At 40.2% G+C, this 16,151-nt stretch overlaps 1 protein-coding gene across 2 annotated transcripts; it reads left to right on the top strand.

Moving 5' to 3' along the window:
• Positions 1–965: 965 nt before the first annotated feature.
• stx16 (syntaxin 16) lies at positions 966–14,807 on the top strand. 2 transcript variants are annotated; one of them, XM_083770934.1, is made up of 8 exons: positions 966–1,450; positions 5,521–5,628; positions 7,217–7,357; positions 8,588–8,750; positions 10,469–10,557; positions 11,347–11,490; positions 12,239–12,319; positions 13,066–14,807. In XM_083770934.1, exons 1-8 carry the CDS (start codon positions 1,310–1,312, stop codon positions 13,165–13,167), a joined length of 969 nt encoding a protein of 322 aa, XP_083627060.1. In that variant the 5' UTR covers positions 966–1,309; the 3' UTR covers positions 13,168–14,807. The 2 variants fall into 2 exon arrangements, with proteins under 2 accessions (XP_083627060.1, XP_083627061.1); XM_083770935.1 differs by lacking the exon at positions 966–1,450 and adding an exon at positions 5,180–5,336.
• The last annotated feature ends 1,344 nt before the right edge of the window (positions 14,808–16,151 follow it).

Genomic DNA, 16,151 nt, shown 5'->3' with positions numbered 1-16,151 from the left:
TGTTTTCATTGTAGCTCAAAAGTAGCTCCAAACCCCAAAGAAAACTTCAGACCACAGAAAATCCACTGAATGTTCAAAGTTCAGGTTTTTTGGGTGTAATTGAGGTCATAAAACCTAAAATAAAAAATAAAAATAAATGAAAATGAATGTCATAAAACCTTTAAGGTTAGGAATAAGGTTTTATCCTTTTAGCAGGTTTTGTTTTGTATTGACCTGTATGCTTACCTTTGGCTTGAACTAGTCTGACTTGATGTACCCATTCTGTCTGGGGACTACCAGTGGTCCTTCCAGGTGGTTCCAAGTATTAATTAACAGTTTGCAGAATTACAGTACATTTCAAGCACAACTCAATACAAAAACTATTAACTATGAGTGGACGACCCAATAAAGCATTACACTTGTTGTTTACAAGAGGGTCCACCTTGTTCAATTGATCCCCCAGCTAAATGATGAAGAATTGGTAACCAAATGAACCCTTTATTAGATCTTTAACTCTTGAGAGCGAAAAAATGAAACCGAATTAACCCTTTTACGAGTCCATTTGGTTTCATTTCACCCTCTCAAGAGTTAGATTATTGTTAAACATCTGCATCACTTACTTTACAAGAAGTCTACAACAATTAGAGAATGTAGAATAATTGTTATTTTGATGATCAACGTTTTGCCTGTTATCTCTCCTACCTGGTAGGAGTCCGGAATCGGGATGGTGGTCCCTGGGTGGTCCAAAATCATAGAGTATTAAAGTCCAGAAATCAGTTGAAAACCGAAAAACCCACTGAAAACAATCAATTCAATAACTTCCGACTTCCGAACACAAAGGGGGCGCTGCAACACAAAGCAGCAAGAAGAAGTGACGCAGGAGGTGTTTACGTTTTTCTGCGACGTCACTTCCGTACGCTGACCGCAGCCAGAACCAGAAGCTAAACGTTGGCACTTGGACTTGTGATCTGACTGACTGACGGCGCTGCGCTTCTATTGGGTTTAATAAGGAAAACAACACAAACAAACCAACGCTTTTTCTCTCGGTCATGTGTGTTAACAGTGTGTGTACAGTAACCAGGGTTACATGACGCGTGCAGACAATTCAAACGTCTCTATAATTCACCCAAAAGGTGTGGCGTAGTTTGTGTTCGCGTGTAGTTTTATAGATAGAGATACCTGTTAGCTTTAGCTAAAAGCTAACTAGCAGCAGCACCGTGTTGTTGTCGAGAGAGACACAAACAAACGACGCCGGGGCTTTGGGCGACAATTAAGATATATCTGTCATAAATAACGTTATTTTAAGAGGCCTTTATCTTAGCTAATAATCATGGCAACCAGGCGTCTGACCGACGCCTTCTTGTTAATGCGGAACAATGCCATCCAAAACCGGCAGATATTGGCCGAGCAAGTGAGTACATACGACCCTAGCCGCCGCACTACTCTAATGAGTACACGTAGCAATGCTGCGGTGAGTTAATTCTGCCTTAAGTTTTTGACCTCTTGTTTTGTGTGATTTTGATTTTTTTATTTTGATCGTGTTGTTGTTTTGGTAGCCAGTCACTTCTTAGATAGATATAGCTGTGTGTGCTGCTAGAATTGAAACAAACACACTAGCCTTGGATCAAGAGTCTAGCTTCCATGGATGGATGGATCACAAGACCTGGCATCAGTGGTTTAGCTCAAGACTAATCAATCATAGATGTATTTAATCGAGTTTGATTTTAAGCAAAATGTCAACATCTATCAAATACATGATGTATGATAAGTCTTGAGATCTAGCCTTCGATCAATATGATCATATATGCATTTTATCGATGTCAAAATCTCAAAAAAAATAAATACATTATGATGATCTTGATCCAAGGCTATAGACCCCCCCCCCTGTACAAGTCCATTCATTGAATGGACTTCTTGGTGTGTGTGTGTGTGTGTGGCATGTTACTTTACTTTGACAATAATAGTAGCCAGTCACTTGCTCAATTCTCACCCATCTTGTCATGATGAGGAGGAGTCCTCATCATAAAGATGGCATCATTTCTGTTTACTCACTGTCTCAGAAGGAGGGCTGTGGACATTTGAGAAACCTGCTGCCTATCAGTGATATCATCAGTAGGCACTATAGGCATCCATCCATCTTCAACTGCTTATCCATAGTCGGGTCAAGGGCTCCACCAGGGAGCTCCAGACTTCCCTCTCCAGAGCAACATTAGTAACCTCATCCTGGGGGATCCAGAGGTGATCCCGTCATATTTTGGAGATCTAATTCCTCCATCGCATCCTTGGTCTGCCTGGGGGTCTTCTTCTGTGTATCGCGGACCTCTATACTAGTAAGACGCTCGGCTCTAGACATTTTTTTGAGTGGTGCAACCACTCCAAGGAACAGCAATGTCCGTGTTCACCTATGTGTTCACCTATGTGGCCATGAGCACCAGTATATGACTATGAGTACCAGTAGGGGTGCTGTTGTGCCAGAAACAGAGAGAGAGAGAGATAGTATTAGTGCTGCACTGTTGCCTGCTAATGAGAGAGAGGGAGAGGAGAGGGGGAGAGAGAGGGGAGGTGCTCCACTCAGTTCACACAGATGTGAGGTATACAGAACGTCTCGAGGAAGAGAAAGGCTGTAGTCTCTATTAGCTTGTTGGAATCTCCATCGATGATGTCATTTAGGTTTCTGAACTGTCCACAACCCACCAATGAGAAGACATAAGAAATGGATGGTGCAATATTATAATTTGTATGAGGACCAATTATATGAAAATGAGGTTGAAAACGGGTGACGTGTTCTTTAACACATTCAAAACGGGAACCCTTTTTGGTGTTTCAAGCATTATGTTATACTTTATCTACTGGAAAATAGCAGATCTACATTCTACAAGCTTCAGTGCCGCGCTATGAGCTTGTAGATTTGCTATGTTTGAAAAATCCTGTAATTGTGGCGCAAATCTTTGAATATTTATTATGTCACAGTGAACGTTTTTAACTCAAATATTAGCTTCTGGGGAGGGGGGGGGGGGGGGGTGTCCCTGGAACAACATATTTTCAGATGGGGGTTCGTGGCCAATTACAGATAATTCTGTGGGTCCTTCACATGAAAAAGGTTGAGCACCACTGTCATAGAAACATAGTTTTTTTAAGAAAACTGTTTAGATTTAGATTTAGAAGACATTTTCTTTTAATCAACCTCAGTCCAAATAGGGTGTGTGCTAGAAAGTAGAAACCCTGATTAGTATTAATGGAGTGTTGGTGTGGCATGTTAATTTATGTTATCCATTTGTTACTTTACCCCAGGAGCATAGGAACAATTTATTTATTGTTGGCAACAGAACGACAGGTTTAGAGAGAGTGAGAGAGTGATGACGAACCACCGAGCATGTCAGTAATGGCACAAGTTCTCCTCTGTATTTATTTGATACGCTACCAGTGCTTTGATATAAGAGGTTGAGGTGACAGTCAGTGTGATGATCCCCCAAATAAACTCAACCGGTATCTACAATTTGGCAAATGTGATGTGAACTGAGTAGATATACAACTATGAAAGTTTACAAAAATAAACTACGGTAGCCTAAACTAACTACCGGTAATACATTTCATTAAAGATTACCCAATGGTAGGGTAGTCAGTGAAATGACTGTTGTATACAGAAAATCTTCCATATTAGCCTCACACTGCTGTCACCATATTTCCAACAAACTACCACTATTGCCAGTAAACGTCCAAATATAGCATAACTACTCCACAATCTTCCTTTTCAAATGAACGATCTCAGGCCTGCCCAACGCTCATCTTGTTAGGCTATCAGGTGCTTCCTCCGGGCTTTATACATGACATCCACACTACTCCACAGTCATAAACAAATGAACATGACACAAATTTATAATAGCATGGCCTTAATCAGAATTCCCAGCCTGGCCTGTGGCAAGTTTGCCAACGACACGCAGTACTTTCCTGGATACTTCCCATGTTCCCTACCACTGTCACTGACTCGCCACCCTTTGCCCCAGTGACTTCTGTTTTCTCCCATTACATTAGAAGAGTTGTAATTTGATACACTCGCCAGGTGTTTATTATTTATTAACCAAAACCAACCAAGCAATATCTTTTTTTTTTACAGTCTTACACAGTAAGACTGTACAGTCTACACAACCTTTTGTACTTCAGTCTTTGCACACGTATGAGCATCAGCATGATGTATGTTATCACTGTAGATGTTTTCGTTATTTTTCCTAATGGTACCAACATCAATACAGCATGGAATTGTGGACAAAAATCGTATCCAACAACAACAAAATACTTTTGTGTCTGAGAGGCTAAATCTCATCAAATAGTGGTCAGTGGCTCAAATGCTGAATAAATAATGTACCTTGATGTGAAAATGTATGCAAGGGTGATGTGTGCAGTTCTTTAACCACCTCAAACCTGGCGTACCTTTTTTATGTTTGTGTTTTAATTTTTTATTTAGTTTTTGACAATTTGTTTTATTTAGAAGAAAATGATATATTGTAATTGACTTACATGACTTATTATAATTCATAAAGACAAACCTTGGCATGGCAAGACAAACCTTCCATTTACTGATGCTGATATTGTATTGACCTTGAGGGAGGCATTGAAACGCGTGTCATGGTCATGTGACTATTTAATCGAATCCAAAACAATACTGCTATAACGATCAACAGCAATACATTAATAACCTCTTCATAGAACGGCGTCTGATATTTAAAACCTATTCTTTGCCCTTTGCTCTCCATCTTTAGCCGACACCATTTATTTTCCGTTTGCCTGTCTATCCCTCCTGTGCTTATTTATACTTTTTCTTACTTGCTTGGGTTTATAATGCTTTAGACTATTTTATTTACAATTAAAATAGTTGATTACACAACTCTTACTCTGTGTGTGTGTGTGTGTGTGTGTGTGTGTGTGTGTGTGTAATAGCTATATAGTTCCTTAAATACATTTAAGTAATACTAATACTTATTGGTGAGATGAGAGTGCATGCAAAAATAGAGGGAATGCGCATGCATGAAGTGAATGGGAAATCGAGTGGCAAAGTGAGTTTAATGTGGTTTAATGCAATCAGAGAGGACTTTTCTGTTTGGATGTTTGGGCTGTCAAGGCCAGAAAGTAGACGTTCCCACATAACTTCCGGGTATGATGATGATGTCACGACGTGCATACCCCTAGTCTAGTGAAAGCAGATTGCTGTTTATTCTCTGGGACTCACTGTCTGTTCTTGTCTCTTTTTGCTGTTTTATTCTCTGGGACTCACTGTCTGTTCTTGTGTCTCTCTCTTTCTTTTCTTTGGTCTGGATGGGACTTCTACGGGTGTGTGCCAATCACACTAGGAGCTTGATGAGGTACGGTCCATTCTCCTTGTAGTAAATCATTCATTACAGTGAACCTTCATTTGTATTGACTACTTAAAGCCATTACAACTGCTATAAGCAATAATATGTCAAAACAACTTTTTACTAAATGACCCAAATGACTACGAAGGGATGTTTTCTTTTTAAAATGATGTTTTTCCTTTTCTTCTTGAAGTTGGCTGATGACAGAATGGCCCTGGTGTCCGGGATCAGTCTGGACCCTGAAGCTGCCATCGGCGTCACCAAAAAACTGCCTCCCAAATGGGTCGACGGAGTGGACGAGGTGAGGATCTGACCTGAAACGCTCTGGTGTTTATTCATCATCACCGACGGCAGGTCCGTACAGAAGAGTCCTGCACCGAGTCGGATACCCGCGGATACCCCGTGGGTACCCGAGTTTGACGGGTGGGAACGGGCGGGACAATATACCTTTATAAGTTAACGGGTGCGGGTACAGGCGGGACGCAACGAAACACGGGTGGGTGACCTTTTTTAATCATCGGACCCACACTGCACGATGTTATAAACAGCAGCCGCTGAGCTGGGGTTTTTCTCAACAGCGGAGACAAGTTAAATCCGTCACATGCCCAAGGTGATGTCAGTGATGTCACATCACTGCCGGTTCCTTCATAATGGCGTTCTGTTTCTGCTGCTGTGCTTCCCTGTGCTACTTCCTTGTTGCATAGCAGTGACATCACGGCCGAATCCTTGCTTCCTTATCGTAATATTTCACGTGTGGAGTTTATTTTTTTATCACCAGGCTGCAACCGGTACTGTAGCCTATATTTGCGTTCGCGCTAATGAAACACCAAGGGATTATAATTTATAATGCACAATCAACACAAGATGTAAAGCTAACCCAGGTAATGTTGGCCTAACGTGTCACTCTGTCTAAGTGTAAATAAAGTTAAAAAGATTAGCCTGATGACCGTGTTTGAAACATCCTTGGATCAAGACGGTCGACTCATCAGGCTAATCTTTTTTTATCGTCCTCTTCCTTGTTGATATATTATGCCAATATGGCATTTAGGTCGAAATCATGATATAACTTTATGTTGTGATAATAAGCAGCAGTAGCCGCTGCCACCACCACCACCACATGCAGTGTTGGATGAAATAAAGTCAATGATAGCTATCAGTGCCTGAGATACGAACAGGTAACGGGTCAATTCTTTTACGAGTTTTATATAAATCACTGGTAACGGGTGGGTTGTGGAACTGATGATTGACGGGCGGGTGCGGGTTTCGAAAATTGGACCCGTGCAGGACAGTGTAGACTGTTTTTGGCTTTTCTGCCTTTATTGATAGTTTCAAGTGAAGACTGACAGGAAAGAGAGAGAGAAGGTCGTCATGAACGGGACAAGAAACACGCAACTCGCTGTCAGGCCAGAGCCTATTATGTGGCGACTTGGCATACACCTGGACCGCTAGGCCAGCAGGCGCCCTTGCAGAAACAAAGTTAGGCAGCTCAATAAGAACATAATAACATCAATGTGGAGCAAAGGAAAAAATGCAGTGCCATGCCGAAGTACGGCACTTCTTGCACCACCATGATATTCTAATATTCAGACATTTGAAGCCTCCATATTGTTCGTAAATTAATCAAAAGTAGCTCTGAATGCAGCACCAAGCGATGCGTAGCTTTGAGCTTGTCTGACAGCTATTTTTGCTGTTTTTTAATGTGAATCCCGACAAGTAACCGTTTTGGACACATAGTTTACTATTTCCGTGTACGTGCTCTGTGTCTCAGGTTAACTGAGTGAATAGCTTCAAAGTCTTATCTATGGGGCTGTCAAAATTTTCAGGATCTCTTACAAAGGGTGGATGTGCTGCCATGCAGCAGAACTGACTGACGATCCGTTGTCTTTCAGATCCAGTATGAAATCACACGCGTCCGGCAGAAGATGAAGGACTTGGCGGGACTTCACGACAAGCACATGAACCGCCCCACGTTGGACGACAGCAGTGAGGAGGAACACGCCATAGAAATCACTACTCAGGAGATCACACAGGTATAGTGATTTATCACTACTCAGGAGATCACACAGGTTAGTGATTTATCACTACTCAGGAGATCACACAGGTATAGTGATTTATCACTACTCAGGAGATCACACAGGTACAGTGATCTATAATCACTACTCAGGAGATCACACAGGTATAGTGATTTACAAGTGGCCGTATTATTAGCCATTTAAATAATAATATTGTAAACGTAAAGCTCCAACCCTTTATGTTTTATGTCTGTCATCTCCCTCTCCTGACGTAGAGAGGTAATTGCAAGCTGCAGAACACCTCCAACTACCATTGCAGTCAGATATGCTACTTGTATGCTAGTTGTTACACTGTCATGGCCAAAATAACATTTATTTTTCATTAAATAAGTCCTGGATTATAGCTTTAGGACGTACAGTAGGAAGCGTTTACAGCTACAGTCTGTCCTCTATAGCAGTGGGTCCCAAACCTTTAAGGTCGAGACCCAAAAGAGAGATCAGACATTTTGCCCGCCTGCCCTGGACCCAAAACGAGTGAAATTAGCAGCTCTACAAGCGCGCAATGTGTCGTTTCATGCCGCGGTGCGAGCTTGTAGATCAGCGATTTTCACTACTTGGCATTCCTTAGATTTGTTTGTTTGTTGTTTTTATTGTAACAAAAATCCTTTGAAATATATATATTATACTTTTATTCAGTATTTGTTTTGGGGCTTGTTGTGCCTTTATTGATGGGGAACAGTATATACAGACAGGAAAGGGGGAGAGAGATGGGCAGTGACAAAGGGCGTCGGGCTCGGGAGCCGTCCGGCTGGCTTGGCAGCCTAGGTGCCTGGACCGTTGAGCTAACCGCCCGGGCCTAGCATTCAGCAGAGATTAAAATAGGGTGCATTTTGCATCCCAAACCACTGTTTATAGTTAAGGGACGCATTACAATGACGACCTCTGCATCCACGGAATGCACTACTGTACTGTTTTTTTTTATTTTTATTATAGTTTATTTTGCTAGCTGTAGTTATAATAATAATTTCTTCTTCCGTTTTCTACATGAATATAACCAGATTATAACCATATAAAATTAAATGGGAGTTAAATGTTGCAATTGTATATGACTCCTAACGTTGTTGAAGTGGCACTCATAAAAGACCATTCCCTGCATCCCGGGACTCATTACATTGAAAAGCTATTTACATCACTGATTCAGTATTCACCGATCTAAACATGTGCGTTTCTCAAACCTCCTCCTCGTAGATGTTCCATCGATGTCAGCGGGCCGTGACGGGCCTGCAGGCTCGCTGCGGTCACTGCACGGAGCAGGAGGAGAGGCTGCTGAGGAACGTGGTGTCGTCTCTGGCCCAGAACCTCCAAGACCTGTCCACCACCTTCAGACACACGCAGTCTGGATACCTAAAACGTAAGGCTGTCCACCACCTTTAGACACACGCAGTCTGGATACCTAAAACGTAAGGCTTCCTCTGACCTGTCCACCACCTTTAGACACACACAGTCAGGATACCTAAAACGTAAGGCTTCCTCTGACCTGTCCACCACCTTTAGACACACACAGTCTGGATACCTAAAACGTAAGGCTGTCCACCACCTTTAGACACACGCAGTCTGGATACCTAAAACATAAGGCTTCCTCTGACCTGTCCACCACCTTCAGACACACACAGTCTGGATACCTAAAACGTAAGGCTGTCCACCACCTTTAGACACACGCAGTCTGGATACCTAAAACGTAAGGCTTCCTCTGACCTGTCCACCACCTTTAGACACACACAGTCTGGATACCTAAAACGTAAGGCTTCCTCTGACCTGTCCACCACCTTTAGACACACACAGTCTGGATACCTAAAACGTAAGGCTGTCCACCACCTTTAGACACACACAGTCTGGATACCTAAAACGTAAGGCTTCCTCCTGTCCACCACCTTTAGACACACACAGTCTGGATACCTAAAACGTAAGGCTTCCTCCTGTCCACCACCTTCAGACACACACAGTCTGGATACCTAAAACGTAAGGCTTCCTCTGACCTGTCCACCACCTTTAGACACACACAGTCTGGATACCTAAAACGTAAGGCTGTCCACCACCTTTAGACACACACAGTCTGGATACCTAAAACGTAAGGCTTCCTCTGACCTGTCCACCACCTTTAGACACACACAGTCAGGATACCTAAAACGTAAGGCTTCCTCTGACCTGTCCACCACCTTTAGACACACACAGTCTGGATACCTAAAACGTAAGGCTTCCTCTGACCTGTCCACCACCTTTAGACACACACAGTCAGGATACCTAAAACGTAAGGCTTCCTCTGACCTGTCCACCACCTTTAGACACACACAGTCTGGATACCTAAAACGTAAGGCTTCCTCCTGTCCACCACCTTTAGACACACACAGTCAGGATACCTAAAACGTAAGGCTTCCTCTGACCTGTCCACCACCTTTAGACACACACAGTCTGGATACCTAAAACGTAAGGCTTCCTCTGACCTGTCCACCACCTTTAGACACACACAGTCAGGATACCTAAAACGTAAGGCTTCTTCTGGGCACGTGAAGGACTTGATCAAATGTTATTTCCATTTTCCCTTTTTAACTCAAATCCATCACTACAATTCACTTCAGAAACAAGTATGGTCTTGCAACAATAATAATTCTGACATTATCTAAATAGTTTTTTAGATAATGGTGAGTGATGATATAACCATGCATAACCATGGCTTACTTATGGCATGTCCAACCAAAAATGCTGTTATGTTTTGGTACTGTTAAACTGTTATAACTGTACTGTACTGTTAAGTGGTATAACTAGAATTATCAAATGATTATAATGACCTCAGCAGAGGTTGTTCCAGGGACCCCCAGAAACAAAAAATGTAGTTAAAAAACTTTCACATTTGCTGTGAACGAATATATTCAAAGATTTGTGCCACATTTTCACGATTTTTTTAAAGTAGCAGACCCCGTGATACGAGCTTGTAGATCTGCTATTTTTCAATAGCTAAAGTATAACACAATGTGAAGAGTGAAGAGGTTCTTCAGCTCCTGTGCTATGCCGTAAAATAAACACACACCTAGTTGTGGATTTATTCTTCACATTTTAGTGTTTGTTTTCCAGGTATGAAGAATCGCGAGGAGAGGTCAAAGCACTTTTTTGACTCGGGGCCTCTCATGGAGGAGGATGAAGATTTAGCTCTGTATGACAGGGTGAGTAAGCAAGATAAATATTAATAACCATAGCACTATTTTCTGGACCTCTCTATAGAGCGTCGCAGTCCTGCCCCCTTTCATGACGACGCCAGTCCCAGGAAATAATTCCCAATGCATTTTTCCCCACAGACATTTCAAAAAGTATTTATTGAAATACCTTTTTAAGCTTCATACAAAGCCAACTGGAGTTGTGACAAATCATGACAACAAACACAATATTTTGGACCAAGCAAATAATTACAAAGAAGAAAAACAACAAAAAGGTGTTGTAACCTGACGTTTTTTTCTTCTTTCTAATTATTTGTTCGGCCCAAAACATTGTTTATTGTCATGATTTGTCACAACTCGAGTTGGCTTTGTCCTAAACGTCTTTAAATAAATACATTTTGAAAAGTCTGAGGAAAATGAACGGGGAATAATTGTACGGGTCTCTCGAGGGGGCAGGACTGCGACACTATAAGGAGAAGAAATTTTAACTCTGCACACAAAGTTTGGAAACTAAAGTTTGGTCTATTATTTCGTCCGATCCTTATTCCAATATACCTCATTGTAAAGGTGACTAATCAACGGTTAACATGATACAAAATACCAATACCATTGGTAGTATTAAAGTGGAGAAATAATGGACCAAAGTTAAGTTTCCGAACTTTGTGTGCCGAGTTTAGTTTACAAAGAGAAGCTGTTGATATCTGAAGTGCACCGCTACTAATGTGACAGCCTACCATCATTTGTTGTTAGCAATATTAAATCACAAACTTTGATTATTCTTTCCCGTGCTGCTTTCAGGGGTTCACAGATGACCAGCTGATGGCGGTGGAGCAGAACACAGTCCTGGTTGAGGAGCGAGAGAGGGAGATACGTCAGATAGTTCAGTCCATCTCAGACCTCAACGAGGTGTTTAGGGACTTGGCTACGATGGTAGTGGAACAGGTAATGTTCAGCACCAACTCTGATGGATCAGTTTGTACTGTTATTTCACCCCCCCCCTGAATTAAAATTATTCTTCTATGCATTGAGAAGGGGAGTATGTTTTATGTCATTGCTTGGTTCTCAAACATTTTCATGTGAAGGACCCCTCAAAAATATATGTAATTGGCCGCCGACCCCCATCTGAAAATATTTCGTTCCAGGGACCCCCAGAAACAAAAATGTAGTTAAAAACGTTCGATGTGAAAGTGAAAATGTGGCGCAAATGTGCCATTTTCAAGATTTTTCAATAGCTAAAGTATAACATAATGCACCAAAAGGATTAATATCGCTATATATATCGCTAATCCCATTTGGTTACCATAAACTCTGAAAAAGTTAAGATTTGTGAACCAGAAGGTTAATATTGGACTTTTTCACCTCACTAGAAAACATTTTTGTACCATCAGGACACATTTCTAATACTGCTTTGCTTAACCCATTAAAAACCGGGAAAGCATCTCTGTGTCATTTTAGATTTGAACCTATTAACGATTATTTTAAACTTTGGCTATTCAAAAATAGAAAATATACATTCACAAGCTCATAAGCTTGTAGTCGTAGATCTGCTATTTTTGAAAAAGTTAATTATGTCAAGGCCACTTTGGAATAGAATCATTATATTACATTACTTATATAATTACTATAATGAATTATGATTAAATATGAAGTTTGCTCTTCCACTGTTTAACATGACTTTGTTCTCCTTTAGGGTACCGTACTCGACAGAATTGACTTCAACGTGGAGCAGGCCTGTGTTAAAACAGACGAGGGCTTGAAACAGCTACAAAAGGTACTGTAACACATTTAGTTTTCCACGTTTAAATCCTTGACATGTGATATGCTTTTATGTTTCCCCTGCTTATACTGTACAAATTATAAGGATGTACACAATCCACATGCCATTGTAGTTCTTGGTTAGATTGAGATTTTCAAACATAAAAAAAAAAATCGAATTGCGTGTTTCAGCAACCTTGACTCGGAACATAACTTTATCTACCTTTTAAACCAAAATATTTCATAAAAAGAACAGTTTTTGGTAACATTAAAAGACCACTTCACCACTTTTCAACCTGGCACGATTTTTTTCTACTCAGCCTGTGTCTCATAGGAGGGCTGTGGGCAGTTTAGAAACCGTCCTCCAGATTTTTCTTTTACAAAAAGATTTTCATTATCGTGAGAACGATGGCTTCCATTTTTGTCTTGCAACTTTTCAGACCAGAAAGCCTGCAGTTTTTATTAGCTTGTATTCCCCATCGATGATGTCACTGGAAGACGGTTTCTGAACTGCCCACAGCCCTCCTATGAGACACAGACTGAGTAGAAATAAATTGTGCCATTTTTTTTCATGATTATTTGTGAGGACCTACTATATGAAGATAGGTTGAAAAGTGGTGAAGTGGCTTGAAATAAGTCATGCAGTTGCTCAATATCGATACATTCAGAGTACAGCACAGAGATATGGTATAAACGGTTCACAAGTATTTTCACTACAGTGTTTGACTTTTTGTGTGTTTTCTTTTGCTATTTTCCTTGCAGGCGGAACAGTACCAGAAGAAAAACAGAAAGATGCTGGTCATTTTGATCCTGTTTGTCATAGTCATTGTTCTAATAATTATTCTTTTTGGAACAAAGTTTTAATTCCTCATTCCTCCGGCTTTTGCTGTGTGTGTGTGTGTGTGTGTGTGTGTGTGTGTGTGTGTATGTTTAATGTGCATCTGCGTGAACTTGGACGAGGGTCTCTGCTGTGGTCCAAACGGTACCGACTGGACGAGGGTCTCTGCTGTAGTCCAAACAAACAGTACTGACTGCCTTTCATACAAACCACCATGTGAAATAACTCCACATACTTGTCCCTGGCTAGACTGAGTGGCCGTTATGTGGATGTGACCTTAATAAAAGTAAGGCTGTTCCGGTTTGAACCTGGTCTGCTGTCTCATGTGACTCGACCGCAATCCATCAGACATACTGTACTAGTGACTGACTTATTAATGACTCCAACAATGTCGAAGGGCGTCTCGCCTCGCCAGAAGATCCAGAGATGTCCGTGCTTACCGTATCGGTAGGCGGACATCTCTCTTGACGATCTACATCTTAATGTAGGGGCTAAAACTAAAGTGGGCAGAAATAGTTCAGAAATGTAAAAGAAATTACAAACCGCATTGCAGAACCAATGCAAAGACTTGAGATGTCACACATTGGGACGGTGATATTTGCATTCAAAGCAGTAGGCATAGGCCTAGGTTTGTCTGCTTCTCACAGATGTTCTAGCCCAAATATTGAATTTAGATTTCACCAGATATACGTATATATATATATATATATGGGTACGCAGAGGTCTCTGATCTAATGTCGAAGGACCGCTGAGATGAAAACACGCTGCATTACTCTCTGAGTCTCTTATGATAATATTGTTTAAACATGAGCATTTCTTTTGCTTGGTTTCTGAGCATGAACTGTGATATTTCTCATGTGGACAAATGTCGGTCGAAGAAGATCATTGCAAGCATAATGTTTGTGGGGGAAAAAGTTGTGACAATTTGTTTGTAAATGAGAATCATTCACATCTTTTATTTATTCTACAAATTCATTCCAATTATATACATTTGTTCTGCTTTCATATTTCCTCGTAAGAAAGGAAGTTTTTTTATTTTTTTCTGTAAAACTGAAGCCATTAGGTTGTGAATTCAATACCCCAACAACAACATTCATTTTGACTAACAGCTGCCTGTTCGCTTCATTCTAATATTCATGCCTTTATTATTATTATTAACACTATTTTAACACTTGACTATTTTTGTTCTCTGTACCGCCCATATAATTTGCATATTTTTTAAGTCTTGCAGTTTGCACATTGAAGGCTGACGGCGTTTTGTTTTTCTTGTTAATGTGATACTACTGTTTCCTGTAAAATAGAAAATATTTATTTTTTAATGACTTCAAAATAATTAAGAGGTCAAAGTATATTTTGCCTTTGGGGGCATAATTCTGAAATATTGAGTAAAATATGTCTAGTCTAAATTTGAGTTATTTTTTTTGTCCGACCTATATAACATGTTGCAATGCAATTACAATCCCTTAAACGGTTAATGCGTTACAAATGACAAAACACACATTTTTGACATATCTACTCAAGTGTACACTGTATCCATTTGTTCCATTGTCATTGATGTGAAGTTATGTGTGGAAAAAACGGTCCTGTGGTACTGTACTGAAGGCTTTCTTTGATTTCCAAACAAACGTTGAAATAACAGTTTTTTAAATAAACTGGGAAAATTGTGTTTTTTTTTTGTGTGTCTTTGAACTGCTTAAAGCATTCCCGCCATTCTTATTTAATAACGTTTAGTTCATAGGCAACTGGCGGCCCGCGGGCCACATGCGGCCCCCACCTTCACTGAATGTGGCCCTCAGATTAATTTTAGAATACTGATATTGATTTCAGCTGTTTACAATTCCAAACATGACCCGCTTTAATTACACTTTAAATTATTAGCTTGCTGAGTAGTATTACAAATGCCATTGTCTTTTTTATGTCCAATATATTTGTATTTAGTTAAAATGACTTTTCAGGATCCCAATTAAAAAGGATTTCAATTCAAATAGAGCAAAAATAGCCGATCTACAAGTTCAAAACGCTATTTTTGCTACGTCATGCATGCAATGTGGCCCCTCTGGAGTGAGCATGGAAATATAATGGCCCTCTCTATCGTCAAAGTTGCCCACCCCTTTTAGTTGAAGGGGAAGTATAAAAAGTAGTACTTATAAATGTCTGACATATGTGTGTCTAGCACTAGAATCAACGTAATAATATACAAATAAATGTTAATATTTCTATATATTGAATAGTTCTATACAATTATTTAAAGAAACATTTAAAATGTTTTGTAAGTTGGAGATCTAATTAATTAAAACATTCGCTCCCCAGTAAAGAGATTCCAGTATGATCTAACTAACTGCAATGCTGCCATCTAGTGTCCAGAACGAATAGTGTCGAGACCTGCTTTGACCCTAGTACTACAGTGTATAAACGCGATTTAGTTAATCTGTTAAAAACCAGACCCATGATTAGAGTCTGTTATAAACCATAGATTAGACTAAGTGGAATTAATGTGTTGCCTGAGAGAGATCTCTCAATGCTGGATGTTCTCAACGTATATTTAAAACAATCCCTTAGTACGTGATTGATTGATTGAAGTAGCCTATGTATTAACAGTTTGCAGAATTACAGTAGGCTACATTTCAAGCACAACTCAATACAAAAACTTAACTGTGAGTGGAAGACCCAATAAAGCATTACACATGTATACATGTCAAAGTAATATTAATAATGACAATAATAAACAAAATCAACATAATATTACATAATTATGTAACAAAACAAAAACAGACAAACAGCACTGCCATACATTGGGCACTTCTTTCACATTATATACATTCATATGTTTGACCTTTGTTTTCACCTATCCTTTTAGGTAGTCTGTGAAGGGAGTCCATATTACAGTCATTAAGCCACTTCATGAAGCGTAGTCTAATCTTGAATAATTAAAAAATGAACCCAAATCTGGCACAAACGTGTCAAAGTGTGTGTGTGTGTGTGTGTGTGTGTGTGTGTGTGTGTGTGTGTG

The sequence above is a fragment of the Protomyctophum parallelum genome, assembly GCF_964188405.1.
Source record: "Protomyctophum parallelum genome assembly, chromosome: 8".
Taxonomy (NCBI): Eukaryota; Metazoa; Chordata; class Actinopteri; order Myctophiformes; family Myctophidae; genus Protomyctophum; species Protomyctophum parallelum.
Note: the sequence above shows the minus strand (reverse complement) of the source record. Positions and strands in the feature narration are given on the sequence as shown.

What these genes read in the sequence shown, in the direction of transcription:
- stx16 (XM_083770934.1), top strand. Translation starts at nt 1,310, where the DNA reads ATGGCAACCAGGCGTCTGACCGACGCCTTCTTGTTAATGCGGAACAAT. An exon ending in GGGTCGACGGAGTGGACGAG is followed by an intron (nt 5,629 to 7,216) that starts GTGAGGATCTGA and finishes GTTGTCTTTCAG; the next exon opens with ATCCAGTATGAAATCACACG. An exon ending in GCTTGAAACAGCTACAAAAG is followed by an intron (nt 12,320 to 13,065) that starts GTACTGTAACAC and finishes TTTTCCTTGCAG; the next exon opens with GCGGAACAGTACCAGAAGAA.